The following is an 18,184-nucleotide window of genomic DNA, read 5'->3' on the forward strand; positions in this document are numbered from 1 at the left end:
TTTAATAGATGATCAGGGAAGTCCTCTCTGAGGTGGTGACCTTAAAGATGGGATCTAAAAATAAATAAGACAGTTGTGCAAAGAGTTTGGAAAGGGCCTTTGGGACAGAGAGCACGGACAAAGACCTTGAAGAGTGGGACTGGATGGAAGTGAGCAAGGGGTGAGGGGCAGGAGATGAAAGAAGGGAAGGCAGGCAGGGACTCAGGGTGATGAGGAGTTTGGATTTTATCCTTAGGCAGTGGAGAATAGGAAGGGAGGACTTCTCAGGTAGAGGGAGGAAAGAAAGCAAACTCATGACAGAATAGGTATTTGAAGAGGTATCTGTTGTGATGTGTGTCAACCTGGCTGGGCCATGATTCTTAGTAGTTTGGTAGTTACCTAATGATGTAGTCATTCTCCATGATGAGATCTGATGTGATCAGCCAATCAGTGTAAGGGGAGTTTCCTTGGGGGTGTGGCCTGCATTCAATACCTATGGAGTTCTGGCAAAACTCACTGGCTTTTGCTTGCTGTGGTTTTTGCTCTGCTGCTTCTAGCTCGCCATCATCTGACCTCAGGTTCTTGGGACTTGAGCCAGCTGCCTGCTATATTGCCTGCCATCCTTGGAATCCATCAGCCTCCGCAGTCTGTGAGCCTGCAGCCTACCATCTGACCTGCTGTTCTTGGGTTCATCAGCCCTTGAAGCTACATAAGTCAGGAGAAGCCTCCAGCCTGATACCTGACCCATGGACTTGTGACTTGCTATCCTCTACAACCATGTGAGCTATTTCCTTGAGATAAATCTCTCTCTCTCTCATGTGTGTGTGTGTGTGCGTGTGTGTATACATATATATGGAGTCCTGGATGGCGCTGGGCACTGGGGCGGGGGGGTGGCACAGTGGTTAAGAGTTCAGCTGCTAACCAAAAGGTCAGCAGTCTGAATCCACCAGCCACTCCTTGAAAACCCTATGGAGCAGTTCTACTCTGCCATGTAGGGTCACTATGAGGTGGAATCAGCTCAAAAGCAATGGGTTTATATATGTATGTATGTATATATATGCTTCACTGGTTTTGCTTCTCTAGAGAACCCAGCCGAAGACATTTGTTAAGACTGTGTATAGCATGGCTGTTTTAGCGGGGAACGGAAGCCAAGTGACACAATGTGGGATGTACTCTGGCTTCTCTATAGAGAATAGATAGGAAGCGAAGGGGTAGACGAAGCGAGATCACTTAAGAGGCTACTGCAATGGTCCAAGCCAGGAGTGACGTGGATGAAGGCAGAGATGGGGCCTTGGAAACGTTTGCAGGTCAGGGTAGAGACAGGAATGAAAGAAGTGACAGCAGCCTTCTCCCTGCTAGCCTAGGAGAGTGTGGCTCTCAGCTCAGCCCCCAGAGCTGGCTTCCTGCCTGCCTCTTCCATTCTCTGAGTGCCCTTTCCATTCTCACAGTGAGCAACAGGCAGCCATGGGTCGTGGTTTCCCCACAACATCACATTGAAAAAAGCCCAATGCAGTATAGTGACTCACCAAGATAAGCCTAACACCCAGATAAGATCAGAGTTCATTCTAGAACGAAACAGGGCCTCGATGCTCCAGGAGAACTCCGCTTGATTCAAGCAGGGGCTGTAAACTGAAGGCCTGAAATTTTCACTCAGGCTTAAGAAGAAAATAAAAGAGGCTACTGAAGCCTGAGGAAAAGGGAGAGAGCAAATAGAATGCTCCGGCAATGTGGAGCTGAAATGGAGGCAGCAGCTGAGGGAGGCAGAGGGGCCAGCAGGACAGCAGAGAAGGGCCACAGAGCAAAGCTCAAAGGAAAAGCCTGGGACTGAAGTTGGGGTTAGGGGGAGTTTTAAATCATGAGTGTGATTAGACAGAAGCTGGTATTTCCCAAGGGCAAGGCTGTCACTGTCGAGATGACAGTAATCTGCCTCCCAAAGAAAGGTGACAGAGGGGTTCATGAAGAAAAAACCCAGAACAAACTGCAGCAAGTCTATTGGCTTCCAAACCAGGAGGGAGAAGAGAGAAGGGGTCCCAGCCTGGGCTGTTCCTCCAGTGGTACCAAATGCTGGGGCCACAGAATTCTGACATTTCTTGCAGAAAATTTCTCCATTTGTGAAACAAGGAAATTGTCAGTGACAGAGCAGAGATCAAAACTTTCCTTTGCTTGTCAGAGACCATAGTCCACAGGGGAGGGGCTGTTCCAAGCCATTATCTCTACGTGAAGTTCCTCCAATTGGCTGTGCTACCGTGCCTCCATGTGTTTGTTCATGTTGCTCCTCAGCTCAAGCATTGCCTCCCCCAGATAACCTTCGCTAAGTTCCTCCCATCCCCAGCTTCAGCAGCTGGGTTAGATGGCCCTTTCAGTATGAACAGCTAGCTGTACATCAACAACTTATGCCCCCCCTTCCACACCATAGACCAGTGGTCTTCAACCAGGGCTGACTTAGGGGACAGTTGGCAATGTCTCCACCATCCACCTGTCAATTTGCTAGACTGTGGTAGCTTGCACATTGCTATAATTCTGAAAGCTATGTCACTTGGGAACTCTGGTTGTGCAGGGTTAAGCACTCAGCTGCTAACTGAAAGATCATCAGTTTGAACCCACTAGCTGCTCTGCAAGAGAAAGATGTGGAAGTCTGTTCCTATAAAGATTTACAGCCTTGGAACCTCATAGGACAGCTCTACTCTGTCCTGTAGGGTCACTATAAGTCAGAATCAAGTCAATGGCAAAGGGTATGGGTATGTCACTTTTATTTCAAATACCAGCAGGGTTACGCATGATGGACAGGTGTCAGCAGAGCCTCCAGATTAAGACAGACTAGGAAGAAAGGCCTGGTGATTACTTCCAAAAATTAGTCAGTGACAACCTTATGGATCACAAGAGAACATTGCTCAACTCGCTTGCTTTGGACACATCATCAGGAGAGGTCAATTGTTGGAGTAGAACATCACGTTTGGTGAAGTAGAGGGCCAGCAAGGGTGAGGGAGACCCTCAGTGAGACTGGCAAACATGCCAGCAATCGTGGGGGTGACACAAGACTGAGCAACATTTCATTTTGTCATACATATAAGGTCACCATGAGTTGACTTGTCAATGTCTGGAGACACTTTTGGTTGTCACAACTGGAGGGTGCTTCTGGCTTCTCAGGGTAAAGGCCAGGGATGGGGTCAAACACCCTAAATGCACAGGACAGCTCCATATATCAAAGTTATTTGGTCCCAAATGTCAATACTGCTGAGGTTGAGAAATTTTGTGATAGAGATGCCACTGACAGGTGGCTGCCCAGCCAGGAGTACATTTCCCAGCCCACTTTGCAGTTAGATGCAGTCATGAGACAGTGCTCTAGCCAAAGGAGTGTAAGCAGTAGTGATGTGTGCCCCTTCAAGGCTTATCCCATAAAACCTTCTCATCCCTACTCCTTCATCTGCTGGCTGGATATAGAGCATTCCACAAGATACAAGAAACCTGAGTCTCCAAATTGCCACGTGCAAGAAAGCCACTCACCAACCAGAACACATGCATTGGACTGTTATATGAGTGAGAAATGACCTTTAACAGTATTACACCACTGAAATATTGGGGTTTGTTACAGCAGCTAGCAGTACCCTTATACACCCCCCCTTGTTTTTTTATAACATCCTGTGCAGTCATTCATTTACTCCTTATTCATTCATTCATTTGTTCATGCCACAAACATTAATCTTCATGTCAGTCTCTGTGCTAGGTGCTGAGGAAAAAAAAAAACGTAAAGAAGAATAAAACATTGCCAGTGGTCTCTGCCCCCAGGGAGTTAATGGTTTATTGAGGAGAGAGGTAAACAGCAAAACATGATTAAGTGCTCTGGGAGAGATGCAGGGTGTGATAGAAACAAGGAGGACACCTAGCTCAGCCTAGGGAGAGAGGGGAGGCGAGAAGTGGCATTTTCCAGAAAGACAGCACAGTGTGGATAAGGGCTGGACAGAGCGTGGCGGTAAATCCGCCGCGCTCATAGCTGCCCAGGACACCAGGAGGAAGGGCATGAGGGGAACTGTATCTCTGTTCTGTGTATCTCCACACTCTTTGTAATTGTCAGCTTTCTGGTTTGTTTTGCCCAGGGGGACTGGGAACAAAGGGAGGAAATTTTCTCTTGTCCCCGGGGTCCCCAATACCTGCACCATGTCTAGCATCCTCTCCTTGGATGTCCCACAGGACCCTCCACCCCAGCCTGCTCAGAACTGAACTCGCCATTTTCCAGTCCTTCACCACACTGCCCTCTGCTTGGTCTCCCATCTCAGGAAATGGTTTACATACTCATCTGGTTCTGAAGGCACAAACCTGGGAGGTCACTCTGGTCTCCCCACCTCGTTCGACTTCCACATCCAGGCAGTCACCAAGTCTCTTCAGTTCAACCTCCTTAACATTTTTTTTTTTTTTACGAATTTTACCTCTTAACGTCTGTCCTTGGATTGCTTACAGCAGTCACAGGACAGGAAGATACCCTTATTCAATGTATCTTCCTCATTGGCACTAGCTATCTTTCTACAACACTAACCTGACTTCACAGCTCCCCAGCCTTCCCAGGACTTTCCCCCATGGCCTGTAAAGTGAAATCCAAGCTCCCTGCAAGACTCTCCCTACCAGAGCCTCCATTATCTGCCCCTGCTTACTCCTCCCACCCCAACTCCCATGCTCCAGCCATCCAGAGACCCAGCACTCCTGAAATGAGCTGTGCTTTCTCTCTCTCTCTCTCTTCCCTCTGGGCCCTTGTGCCTGCTGCTCTTCAGCCTGGAACATTCTCCTCCTTCTTCTGTGTCTGGCATTCTCCTATTTGTCCTTTAAAACTCAGTCCAGGTGTCAGCTCTCACAAGCAGTCTTCACCAGTGCCAGCCAGAGTGCCTGGAACATGGTGGGCATTCAGCTGCTATTAGCTGGGTGGATGGATGGATGGATGGATGCCTGAGTACGTGCTCAGTAATGTTTGTGGAATGGACCGAAAGGTATCTCCCCTGGACTTCATTATCTGAGTTCCTTAAGGAAATGCCTTCTCTGAGTTATGATTTAATGTTATGCTTTCTGTCTTCAGAGAACCCTGATGTGAGAAACTGACCAATTTAACGGCATTTCTGTCTTTTATGAAAGCAGAATTGAATATATTGCCCACTATGTCACTCAGTGTCCTTTATACAAGGTCTCATGATAAATTCATGCTTGGGGTTATTTCCAGGAAACATTTTGTCTCTGCAGATGAAGATGTGTATTTTCTGCTGTCAGAAAATAAAAACTCTGCCATCTGACGTGTTTCCATTTTTGCTTTAGCTGACAAATAGGGATACCCAGCTTTATTACCTCCACGCGATCTGACCAGTCCATGTGCCAGGAAGTAGGGACTCTGTCTTTCTTTAGATGGAGTCAGTTCTTGCTTTATTCCTCAATTTCATAGTTTGGATTTTTTAATCTGAAAGCTGCCTCAAGTTCTTTCAGCAGTAAGCTGGTAGAAGTCTTAAACGAGTGTATATTGATGACCAATATCCTGGTATGGAAGTTATAGAAGGATGGGCAAAGCATCGTGCTTCTAGTTGACAGGGATCCTGTATAGACTTTCTCCAGGAGTTCTTGAGGGATTATCATGGCTGAGGTCTGTTTCAGTGGGAAAATCCAAAGCAGGAAGCCAGAAGGCCAAATGGGTTCTGACTCTATGGATCTCTGTCTCAGTTATCTAATGCTGCTATAACAGAAATACCACAAGTGGATGTTTTTAACAAACAGCAATTTATTCTCTCAAAGTTTCAAGAGGCTAGAAGTCCAGTTTCAGGGTGTCAGCTCCAGAGGAAGGCTTTCTTTCTCTGTTGGCTCTGGGGGAAGGTACTTGTCATCAATTATCCCCCCGGTCTAGGAGCTTTTCAGTGCAGGGAACTTAGGTCCAAAGAACACGCACTCCTGGCTCTTCTTGCTTGGTGGTAATGAGATCCCCCCGTTTCTCTGCTCACTTCTTTCTTTTATATCTCTAAAGAAGCTGACGTAAGGCACAACCTAATCTTATAGATTGATTGAGTCCTGTCCCATCAACACAACTGCCTCTAATCTTGCCTCATTAACATCACAGAGGTAGATTTACAACATATAGGAAAATCACATCAGATGACAAAATGGTGGACAATCACACAATACTGGGAATCATGGCCTAGCCAAGTTGACACACATTTTGGGGGGATACAATTCAATCCATGACAATCTCTTACTGGGCCACCATTGCCAAGCCATATTCTCTTCCTCTGCCAACTTTGAATTTCCTTTTCCTTATCTGTAAATGGAGATCTCATCGGCTGCCATTTTTATACTACAAGGTTGTTAATAATAATAGTTCATCATCATCATCATCAGTATCTTTTACTGAGGGGTCGTTATGAGAAAGGCTCTGTGCTGAGAATTTTATATGCAACCTGTCTGTATTGTTTTTACCATTCTTCAGATAAAGAAACCTCCAGAGAGGTTAAGCATGTACAAAGGCACCAAGTAGTAAGTAGTAGAGCAGGAATTCAAACTCATGTGTGTCAAATGCCACCACCCAAGCTCTTAACTACCTCCTCACACGTGGGCAAAGAATATGTGTTAAAAAAAAAAAAAAAAAAAAAAACCCATGGCTATCAAGTCAATTGCAACTCATAGTGACCCTACAGGACAGAGTAGAATTGCCCATAGTGTTTCAAGGCTGTAAATCTTTATGGAAGCAGACTGCCACATTTTTAACCCTTGGAGCAGCTTGTGGGTTTGAACTGCCGACCTTTTGGTTACTAGCCAAGTGCTTTAACCACTGGGCCACGACGGCTCCTTGATATGGGTGATAATAATGGATAAAATCCCATGGGAAATGGCAAGGATTGCTGATAATGTCTCTAGGAAAGAGAAGCCACAGAGTCACAACTTTGCTTCTGGAAGACTCTAGCTTCCTTTCCAAAGTCCTGGAAATGTCTGGCTTCTCTGCATCCAGGGAAGGTTCATTCCCATGAAACATGCCTGCAACCTCCTTTTCCTTCAGCTGTAATGATTTGTTTGGAAAGAAATTTGCCTGGGACCCCACCACGTGTGGGTCCTGGCTCTGGGCTGTTTGACCCATTAGGGATTATTGGCATGGTAACTGGAGTCCCTGTGGTTTTTAGGGGCCTACAAAAAAGTTTGAGCCCTGAAAATTTTATTGTTAGCTCCAAAATGCCAAGAAGAAAACTGCAACATTGAAATCAGTAAATATTTAATTAAATGTAAAACGTAACATTTTGTCAACTTCATTAACTGTTGAATTTAGTAGTCATAAAAATTTCATTACATTTGATAACAATTTGTAGGGTGGATTTTTCTCACTGCTCAAGATTTCCCAAGTAAGCACCAAGATTGGTGAGAAATTATAACCTATTGTAAATTTAATGAATTACTCATGACCAAAAATTTTCAAAAGCAAAATGGCAAAAATCCTTTCAATTTTCTTTTACAGCCAAAAAGTTACATTTATGATGATAGGTGGGTGTGCTTAAAGTATGTTAGATGAGGGGAAGTGTTACCAAATGCAAGGGGTTTACTGCTTAGAGGGTATCAAGCCAATAAACAGACTCAAGCTTTTGTTGAAAGCAAAGCTTTATTACTTGTGACAAGTAAAGGGACAGGGAGATAGCTCTCAAAGCACTGTCTCCCCAAAAGCAAACAGGGATGGGCTTTTATGAGGCTGAGGTGGTGCTCCAACAAGGCTTTTCCCTCCCTTTCGGGGAATTCTCCTCCCATGCCCTTCTTGGGAGTTCCAGGTGCTTAGTCACTGGGGCCCAGATGTCCGCGTGCATGGACCACTCGCTTTTCTAATCAGTCCAAGTGGTCTGGAGTTCGTCTTTATTGGGTCCTCTCTGGCTACTTTAGGTTCCACATAGAGGGTTTTAGATTCCAGGGTCAGTTCAGAACAGTGTCTTCAGCAACTGCACAGGCGTCGGGCACTGGATCCCAACCAGTTCTGGAGCTGAGGCTTCTAAGCAGTAACTAGTTGACCTCAAAGCTGCAACACGTTCTGGGGTTAGGACTTCCAAGAGGAACTAGCTGATGGCAAAGCTACAACTCAAAAACATCTGTAAGTTTCAAAATTAACCAAAGACCCTTTTATAGTTCCCTATTACTAACAATTTTTTTTTTTTTTATTACTAACAGAAAAGCCTACAAGTGTAAGCAGGCCTAGGGCCTGTGAAGATCTTTCTGAATTCTCCAACCTTTCTGAGTTCTCCAACCTGGGCAAGTTTGTATCAGATATGGAACCCAGATGAGTCTGGGGTTTGACTGGAGAATAGGTAGGGAGAGTTGCCTCTTCCTGGGGATTTCTTGGAGCCGAACAGGAAAACAAGAATCCCAGAATTCGAAATAATGATAGGTAACGCTTATTGGTATGTAGCGTATGCCAGGCTAACTCTTGTAAGCACTTCACATGTATATCTCAATTATCAGTAGGAACTCAGTATTCTTATTATCTCTATTTCATAGATGAGAAAACTGAGGCATTGAGAGGTTAAACAGCCATCTGAGGGTAATATGGTAAATAAGGGGTTATTTAAAAGAGCTTTTCCAAGCTAAAAATAATTCATAGATGAAATGGTATCCACCACCATCTAAGGCTTCATTCGAAGCTCTAAGAATGCAGGGGCCAAGCCTGTCTTTTTCAATATTCTGTCTTTAGCTAGTCAAATATTACTGGGCACCAAAATATGTGCTGGAAGAACATAACTATGTGTTGACCAGAGGTTGGAATAAGCATTTATCCAACACTTGTTGTGTACCAGTGTGGTGAAATGAGTTCCTTTATGTGAACATTTGCCTTGGTTCTTGGGAAAAACAACTTGATTTTTTTTCCCTTAAACCCTAAGGAGTTAACTTTGTCCTAGTTTTCTACCCCAGAGGGTCTGTACTTTTGCCAGGTTAATTGACCTTTCCTGGGTAAGCTGTAAACAACTTGGTTTGATACTTTTTGTTTGGTCCTGGGCTGCAGGCTGCCCTGTGATTGGTATGTACCTTGCAGGGATTGGTCAATAGACTATGCGAGTGAGATGAGTTGTAGCCCAGCCACGCCTACTATGCAAATTAATGCCTGTCACCTATCAAGAGGGGACTGGTCAGTAGTTCGTGGTGGGAGTGCCATGCCTTGAAATTGACAAGGAGGTTGTATATTTATTTATACAGCCAGCCCCAAAGAGGTTTTAGGAGACAAAAAGAAGCAGAAAGATAAGCAGCAGGAAGAAGCAAACGGAAAAAGAAGAGAGAGGAGGCAAGGAACCTTCTAAAGGAGCTGTAAAATAGGTCAAGGACTATAACACTGAAGACGGTGACAAGCCCTAAAGGGGCCCAGTGGCAGTGCTGAGAGGAGGCCTGCACAACTGAGAGAAGCTGAGAGAGGAGTCTTGCAGTGAAGACGGAGTCTTTACCTACATACGTCCTGATCCTGAGTTGTAGCCTGTTGATCCTGATCCCGAGTGGCACCCTGTTCCTTAATAAACCACTCAACTGTAAGTACAATCTGTGAGTTTTTTGTGGTCATTTTGTGTGGTCATTGCAATGGGTTATCAAACCCAGATGAGCAGTAGAGAGTGCCATGGGAGGGATGGCTGGTGTCAGAATTGGTTAAAAGGTTGGAGATAGGAGGTATGTCTGACTTCTACCTCACAGGGATCAGCTTTTTGCTGATGGTGATTCACATTGTCTCCCCTGAATTTAGATAGGTGATGGTGTTACTATTACTACTACTAGCCCGTTTTTACAATCAGGCACTTATGGAATGTTTTTCCTTCCTAATTAGACTGTGACTTTGTCTAGAGTAGAGGTCTTACTCATCTCTAACTCCTGTACCTTGCACAGTCTTGACCCACACACAGTAGGTGTTCACAGTGAACTGAAAGGTGCCATCTGCTGAAAAAGATATGCCCACATCCTAATCCCTAAAATCTGTGAATGTGGCCTTATTTAGGAGGAAAAAAAAAAAAAAAGGTCTTTGTAGATGTGATTAAGTTAAGGATCTTGAGACAAGATCATCCAGAATCATCTTCATGGGGTCTAAATCAAGTGTCCTTACAAAAGAAAAGCAGAGGGAGATTTGGGACACAGAAGGGATGAAGGCAGAGATTGGGCTTACGCAGCCACAACCCAGGAATGCCTGGAGCCACCAGAAGCTGGAACAGGCAAGAAAGGATTCTTCTATAGAGCTTCTGAAGGGAACATGGCCCTGCCAACACCTCGATTTTGGACTTCTGGCCTCCAAAACTGTGAGAAAATAAATTCCTCTTGTTTTATGCCACCAAGTCTGTGGTAGTTTGTTAACAGAAGCTGCAGAAAATGAATACTCAAAAGGAACAGATCCTTGGGAGGCTCAGGTGATGCTTTGATTCCATTCCTCCAACACAGAGCAATTTCCCCAGTACGCCTAAAAGTACAAGTGAAGTTCTCCCTCCTCACACATAACATGAAGGCCTGTGATTTGGAGATACGCATTTCAATGTAATCAGCAAGCAAACTACAACACTTTTATGGGCTAGGTGTTGTTCCTGGGACTTTCCATGTGTTTAGTAATTACTTGATAATAGAACATCTACACAGGTACAACAATTCTATGAGGTGGGTGTTCTTTATTATCATCCCTATTTTACAGATGAGAAAATGAAGGCACATAAAGGTTAGGTAACTTGTCTAAGTTGACATTGCCAGAAAATTTGAACTCAGAATTTGAACTCAGGCAGTCCGGCTTAAGAATCTGTTTTTGCAATAGTGGAAATATCTTCTGCACTGTTCACTATGGTATAGTCTCTAGCCACACATGGCTATTGAGTACTTGAAATGTGGCCTGTGCCACTGAGGAAGTGAATTTTTAACTCTATTTAAATATATTTAATTAAATTTAAAACAGATATGTGGCTAGTGGCTATCATATTGGAAAATGCAGCGTATACTTTCTCTAAGTACATTACTTGAGGTCTTTGCAGAATCTTCTAGAAACCTCAGCTGTATATTCCAAGAAGCAAACCTTCATTCACAGTCCCTACTGTATTTTTTTTTTTTTCCTAATCCTTTCTGATTTAGACCCTGTTGCCCAGTCTCCTGCTGAAGAGGAGAGAGAACAGGAGGAGTGAGTAAGCTGGCTAACTTTCCAGAATCTGTGGTCTGGGCAGCGCAGGATTGTTGGCGTTCTGCTCTAAGCATAGGGTGTTAGCCAACCAAATGCCAAGCAGCACAAACACTGAGTGACATTTTCAGAACTATTAATATTTCATCAGAAATGATCACTTTTCCTTTAAATACACTATCTTAAAAGGTTTTCTACATTCTTAACTATAATTTTATTCAGTCTAGGTCCTCAGAATTTTCCCCAAAGGAACACATCTTCAACTTTATAATGAAAATCAAAGGGGAATGAAACTCGGATTTCAAAATTTAGAGTCAACATTTCTAGGAACTCAGCTCCTCTGTAAAGAGCACGGTCGTGTATTGGGCACCTACTGTATGCCAGGCACGTTACATACAGTATACCATTAATTCATTCAACACATATTTATTGAGTACCTACTGTGTGCCAGAAATTTTATTCCCATGATAATGAACACCATTTTAACAGAAAAAGGACTCTCATGCTTCTGTTTTCTCAGAGAAGCCTGCCTGGACCATCATCTAATGTTGCCCTTTTCCCTCTTTCTCTCCCTCTCCCCTTCCCCTCCTCATGCCTCACTTGTTGGTTTCCATCACCAAACCAAAAACCAAACCCAGTGCCGTCGAGTCGATTCCGACTCATAGCGACCCCACAGGACAGAGTAGAACTGCCCCATAGAGCTTCCAAGGAGCACCTGGCGGATTTGAACTGCCGACCCTTTGGTTAGCAGCTGTAGCACTTAACCACTAAAAAAAAAAAAAAAAAAAAAAAAAATTTTTTTTTTAACCACTACGTGCCCCTTATTTCATCTCTTAAACATAAATAAATAAATAAACCAAACCAGTTGCCTTCAAGTAGATTCCAACTTTCGGTGACCACATGTGTTTCAAAGTGGAACAACACTGCATTTCAGAAGTATCAGGCCTTTAGAAGCACCTCCGGATGCATTCGAATTGTCTTAGGGTTAGTTGTTGTTGTTGTTGTTAGCTGCTATAGTCAGCCCCGAATTCATGGGGACCCCATGTGTTAGAAAGTAGAATTCCTTCATGGAGTTTTCTTGGCTATAATCTTTATGAAAGCAGATCTCCAAGCCTGTCTTCCATGGAGCCACTGAGCGGGTTGGAACCTCCAACTCTTAGGTGAGCGGTTAAGTGCAAACTGCCTGTGCCACCCAGTAGCCAAGCTTTGAACCCTTTGTGCCATGCAGGGATCTGTACCCCATTGCCATCAAGTCGCATTCAAGTCAGAGCGACACTATAGGACAGAGTAGAACTGCCCCATAGGGTTTCCAAGGTTGTAATCTTTACAAAAGCAGACTGCCACATCTCTCTCCTAGAGTAGCTCATGGGTTCAAACCACAGACCTTTCCCCTTAGCAGCCCAACACTTAACCACTGAATCACCAGGAATCTATAATTAATGTTTATTTACTTGCTTGGCTAGTCTGTGGTCTATCTCCCTCCATTAGATTATAGGCTGCATAAGAGCAGGGACCATGCTTTTTGTTTATTCTCATGTTTCCTCAATTCCCAGCAAGGCATGGAGGAAGCGTTCAGCCAATATTTGGGAAATGGATGAATGAATGAGGATGAGAGAAGTCAAGAAAGCTGTTCAGGGACACAGGGCTTGGAAGTGACAGTTCAGGATTCAACCCAGCCCTACCTCCTTAGGCTGCCAGCTGGCCTATTTGCATCCATTCTCCTTTCTTCACCTCTTGCTCCTCCTTCTCTGGGGAAACTCTGGAGGAACAACCACTGAGTCCTGAGGCTAGAGAGCCCCTGTCCGAGTTTGCTGATTCAGTTCTGAGTTCAATGAAGCACAGGAAAGAGCTGTCTATCTCAGTGGCTCAGGCCTAGAGTGCCCAAGTTTGAATCCCAGCTCCCCATTTCTTAGCTGGTCATAGACATATCCCTTTGTGATTGAGCCTCCGTTTCTGTATATGCAGACCGATAATAAACGATAGTAACTGCGGGAGCTTGTAAGGATCAAGTATGAGAACGCAGAAAGCTCAGAGCTTGGCACACGGCAAGCGCCTGACTGAAACGGCAGTTAGCGGTAAAATCTGGCTGACAAAGGGGCAGGCCCCCTGGCTGGCGCGACGTTTGTGTTTGGTAGCTGACCGAGGCCGCAGCCTGTCTCCTCTGGTGAACTTCTAATGGGGGAAAGCTTCCCCACCGGGGCGCCGCCTCACCCGCCCCCAGCCCGCGGCGGCAGAGGGCCTTGGGCACCGAACCTGGGGCGCCCCGCGCACCCAGCCGTTGCATTTGAAACCCACAAAAAGAATTCCACCGCTCGATGGCAAGGTCGTGAGAGCCACTGGCACGCAAACAGGCCAAAGCCGCCTCGCCCCGCCTTCCCGACGGAAACAGCACCCTTTTAAGGCGTAGGGACCCTTCCTGGTGCCCATCCCCGCGTCCCGGTTCGGAGGACGTGGCAGGTGTCTGCTGGAGGTGCTGGGGGCGGGCTGCGGAAGGCCGCAGAGCGCGCCCCAGACTTACCCGCTGAAGTTTTCTTTCTAGAGGGCGGCAGAACAACCCCTGGAGAAGGGTACAGGCGGGGGCTAGTGGGGCGAGCAAGAGGGGACACAGCGGGGGGAGGGAAGGCAGGGGCCGTTGGCCCTCAGGCTGCGCGGGGGTCCCTGGGAAGGCGGAGCTGAGACTCTAATGGTGGCCTCCTGCCCCCACCGTGCCTAACACGGTGCCAGGCTCTTAACAGGTCATCCGCTGGCTTAGTGGGAGAGAATGGGCTGAGCCCCAGCAGCCGCAAGGTGCCAGGGGTGTGTCGCAAGGGGGGAGTGTCAGGGACTGTGGGGGAGAGCCAGCCTTCCCCCTCCAGCTGTTCCCAGATGTCATTCTGCCCGCCCAGGCGCCTGCTTCCTGAGCTGCCGGGGATTCCACGGTTACTAAGCTACTGGTTTTTGTTGACTTTTAAGTATTTTCTTCTAAGAGAGAGGGGGAGGGGGGCAAAAGTCAGGAAAGAGCAAATAAAAACAAATCACACAAAGCTCCCCCTCCCCAAAAGAAAGCTCTTCACTCACCACCACTCACACCCAAATCGAGGGCCTCTGAACATAGTCACCTTGCTGGAGCAACAACCAGACAGAACTGACCTGCCTCTGCCAGGCCCCATCCTCATCTCCCTTCCTGGTGAATGAGGGGTAGTGGTGGATGGTCCCCCAGTCTTCGAGCTCTGGGTGGACAAAGGGGCTTCCAGAGAGAGAGGAGGAGCATGGCCAGTGGGAATGGACTCCCTTCGTCCTCGGCCCTGGTGGCCAAGCCTCCCTCCGCCCTGGGCCCATTCCCCAGATACATCTGGATCCACCATGACACACCCCAAGACAGCCTAGACAAGACCTGCCATGAAATCTGGAAGAGGGTTCAGGGCCTGCCTGAGGCCATGCAGCCCAGGACCTGGACGGAGCAGCTCTCTGCCCCCACGCCTGGGACTTCGAGAAACAATGGACTTGGCTTCCAAGAACAGTAAGTGTCTCCCTGCTTGGATGGTACCAAGGGAAGAGGGAGGAGATGAGACCTGACCTGCTGGGGGAATGTTCTGGCCCATTGTTAAGTCAGGTTACATCCTAAAGCTATATACTTCTCCTCCCCAACCATGGTCTTCGTCCATGCTTTAGAGAGAAAAGCTGATCATGGCTGTGGATGAAGGATCAGGCCAGGGCTGTATTCCAGGCTGCCTCTTCACCAGTCCACTAAGAGAATATGTTTTCATTCTAAAGGCAGACCTAAACCAGATTTGTGTCTGAGGTCCTTGAAAAGCCATCCTAGCCAAGGCCGAGGGTTAGGTGGCTATCTCTTTTGAAGCCCATGGCTTTCCCCAGAGTCAACCAGAAGATCCTTCCTTCTTCCCATCCCTCAAAGGCTGGGCATTCACACAGATGAGTCTGGTAATTTTAAATCACATCTGGAATTCCCTAATACAGGGAGCAGCTGTCCCATTCAGCCTCCACAGAAGCCGCTGCAAAAACTCACATCAAAATATTTACTGGGAAGGCATTGACATATTCAGAGGACATAATAGAAAATTAAAGTGTGGAAAGATGGCTGTAAATAGCCCATTTCCTAGATAGGGAATCCTATGACTGGGAAATATGGAGCTCAGAGTTTCTCTAACAGAGCAAAGTTGGGCAGATATTGTTGGGGATGGAAAATCAAAAGGAGAGGGAGGAGCAGAGAGGAAGAAGGGACCTCATTAGAAAAAGAACATAAATCCAGTGTGGTTATTTATGCCACCGTTGAGCACTTCTTCAATGTTTTGCATCTTCAAAGTGGACTGCAAACGTTAACTAATCCTCCCAGAGTCTCTATGAGGCAGATATTAGTGTCCCCATTTTACAGATGGATTATGTGTTAATAATTAAGTGCTAATAAAGACTAAGTGATAATTAAGTGCTACCGATCCCAACACATGCTCCGGCTCGGTTCAGAGATGCTGTGGAGTTGGGGAGCCATTCAGGCAATTATCACTGCCTCTGGATTCAGGGATTTCCAAGCAAGAGCTAGAAGAAAGGCAAAGTGTAACTGCTACACAGATCTGCCCTGCCTGCTGCATTTACCTACTTGTGGCAGATGAGGGTGAAGGACACTGTGGCTATTACTGTCTCCCCAGCCATGTGCTCAACACGACATGGCTCTGATGGGATTGGTCCTCCAGTGATACTGAGCCCCTTGCCCCTGCCATAACCATCTGCTCAGGGACAGGGCCTTGGCAGAGGGGCTTATGGGGCTCTGCTCAGCTCCTGATGGCCGAGAGTCAGTAGCAATTTCCAGTAGATGGCACCCTTTCTGCCAGGTCACATGGAGTTAATGGAGACAGACTCTAGTTCCAGTCTGTAGTTGGCCGACAATGGAACTGGTGCACTTTTGGCCAGTTGCTTAACTTCATTTGGCTTTGATTTTCTCATCTGCAAATTGACGATGATGTGCCTTGCCTTGTCCACCTCAGAGGTGATAATGAGTATCAAATGTGATGGGCTACAGGAAAACAAAAGATGCATTATACAAATGAAGGCTGTTTTTACTATGTGACTCTTACGATTTGGGTTGTTACTGTTGTTGGCTTCAATCTGGGGTTTTCAAAGTATGTTCCATAGACCCTACAGTGCTTCAGGGCCACCTTGGAGCCAAGTGCCTGATTTCTGGGTCCCAGACCTCACTTCGACAGAGCTGTTCTGCTTTTATCTGTTTTCCTTACTGGTGTTCTGAGTAAGGCTGCCTTGGAAAAAGGGGTTCTGCTGCTGAGGAATGAGTTAGGAAACCACTGGCTTAGATGAATGAATGATATCATAATCGTAAAGATCTCAGCCAAGTAGAACAAAAAGAGCTATTACTGAAATAAAGGCAGGGTGAAGGTGGAGTCAGATAACTCTGGTTTCAGATAACATTGCAGCCCAGGGGTGACTGCAGGATTCCTGACTTCTTAAGTTCACGAAATCTTGGTTTCCTCATCTGCCAAATCAAGATGATGATTATGCATTTCATAGGGTTTTTTTGGGTTGATTAAGTGGGATATTTAAAAATATGAGTTGGAGTTGACTCAACGGCAGTGGGTTTGATTTTTTGGTGGTAATAATTAGGTTTTGTGAATTCCTAATATAATGATGATAATTGCTTTACATCCACAATTATTGTGAGGTAGGTACTATTATTAAACTCTCCATTTTTATATTTTTCATTATGTAAATTTTCAAACACATAAAAATAGAATAGTATAGTGAATGTCCACATATCTGTCACTGAGTTTCAATTATTATCAAATTGGTGCTGTTCTTATTTCAATTATCCTCCCCCCATTTTTAAATCAGGATCCCTGGTGGTGCAAGGGTTAAGCACTTGGCTGCTAACTGAAGAGTTGGCCTTTGAACCCTGCCTCCTCTGAAAAAGATTACTTCTGTAAAGATTACAGCCAAGAAAACCGTATGGGATCGTTCTACTCTGTCACATGGGGTCGCTGTGAGTCAGAATCGACTCATGGTACCCAACAACAACAACATTTTTAACTGAAATCCTTTTCTACAGATAAGGCAGCTGAGTTTCAGAGGGGTTAATTTCCTTGCCTAAGATCCTACCATTAGGAAGTGGTGGAGCTTCAAAATTCAAACACAAGACCATCTTAGTCACTATGCGATGTTGGCTGTCTTCCCCCAAGAAATGAGGCATCTTTTTGGACAGTCAAAATGTTTGGAAGTTCCATGTTTTGAATGATCTCACACAGATAACATTTCAAATTCAGAGAGCTGTCCATGGGATTTCTGGGATGGTGCCAGGCTCAAAAAAACACCTCTCAGCAAATCTTTCCTCTGCTTAATTTGTGATGATATTTTCTGCTAGTGAAGCAACTAGACAAATAAGTTCTAGCACACTTGTTAGCCAGAATTCTGTCCCTATATGTCATAGAAACCCAGACATCTCAAGTTTGAAAGGGATTTTGGAGGCCATCTTCTGCTGCTTGAATCCCTTCCCCAACATCCTTGCTAATTGATTATCCATTTGTATACTTTCTTAGATGGGGAGCTCACTACAGAGCAGCCCATTCTCTTGCTGTGAGCCCCGAGTGTCAAAACATCATTGTCTTCCTGCAACTGAAATCTGCCTCTAGCAATCTAATACCAGTTTGTCCAGATTCTGTCTTTTACAGTTCCAAACCAAATCTATCCTCTCTTTCCCTCAATAGCTCTTTAGATACTAAAAGGCAGCAACAATATTCATCCTTGAATTTCTCTTTTCTGTAAGCTAAATATCATGCTTGATAAAGTAGAGGGTCCACGAAAAAGAGGAAGACCCTAAATGGGGTGAACTGACACAGTGGCTGCAACAGTGGGCTCAAGCGTAGCAACAATGACGAGGATGGGGCAGGAGTAGGCAGTGTTTCTTTCCATTGTACCTGGGGTCTCTGTGAGTTGGCACCCACTCGACGGCACCTAAAAACAACAACAAGGAGAAAGAGATAGAAAACAAGTAAATAAATATGATAATTTCAGAATATAAAAAGAACCACATTCTCGTTTGAGGAGACAGATGATAAACACATAAAAATAAACAATTTTATTTGCTAACTTCAC

General features: G+C 45.5%; 1 protein-coding gene across 3 annotated transcripts in view; it reads left to right on the forward strand.

The window, feature by feature from the left end:
- Nucleotides 1-13,749: 13,749 nt before the first annotated feature.
- The window catches only part of C3H1orf94 (chromosome 3 C1orf94 homolog), a 42,444-nt gene continuing 38,009 nt past the window's right edge, over nucleotides 13,750-18,184 (forward strand). For all 3 annotated transcript variants that reach the window (XM_049875923.1, XM_049875924.1, XM_049875925.1), the window contains exon 1: nucleotides 13,750-14,588. In XM_049875923.1, the coding sequence (XP_049731880.1) occupies nucleotides 14,260-14,588 (329 nt within the window). In that variant the 5' untranslated portion in view covers nucleotides 13,750-14,259. The remainder of the gene's footprint in view (nucleotides 14,589-18,184) is intronic.

Source organism: Elephas maximus, chromosome 3, assembly GCF_024166365.1.
Source record: "Elephas maximus indicus isolate mEleMax1 chromosome 3, mEleMax1 primary haplotype, whole genome shotgun sequence".
NCBI lineage: Eukaryota > Metazoa > Chordata > Mammalia > Proboscidea > Elephantidae > Elephas > Elephas maximus.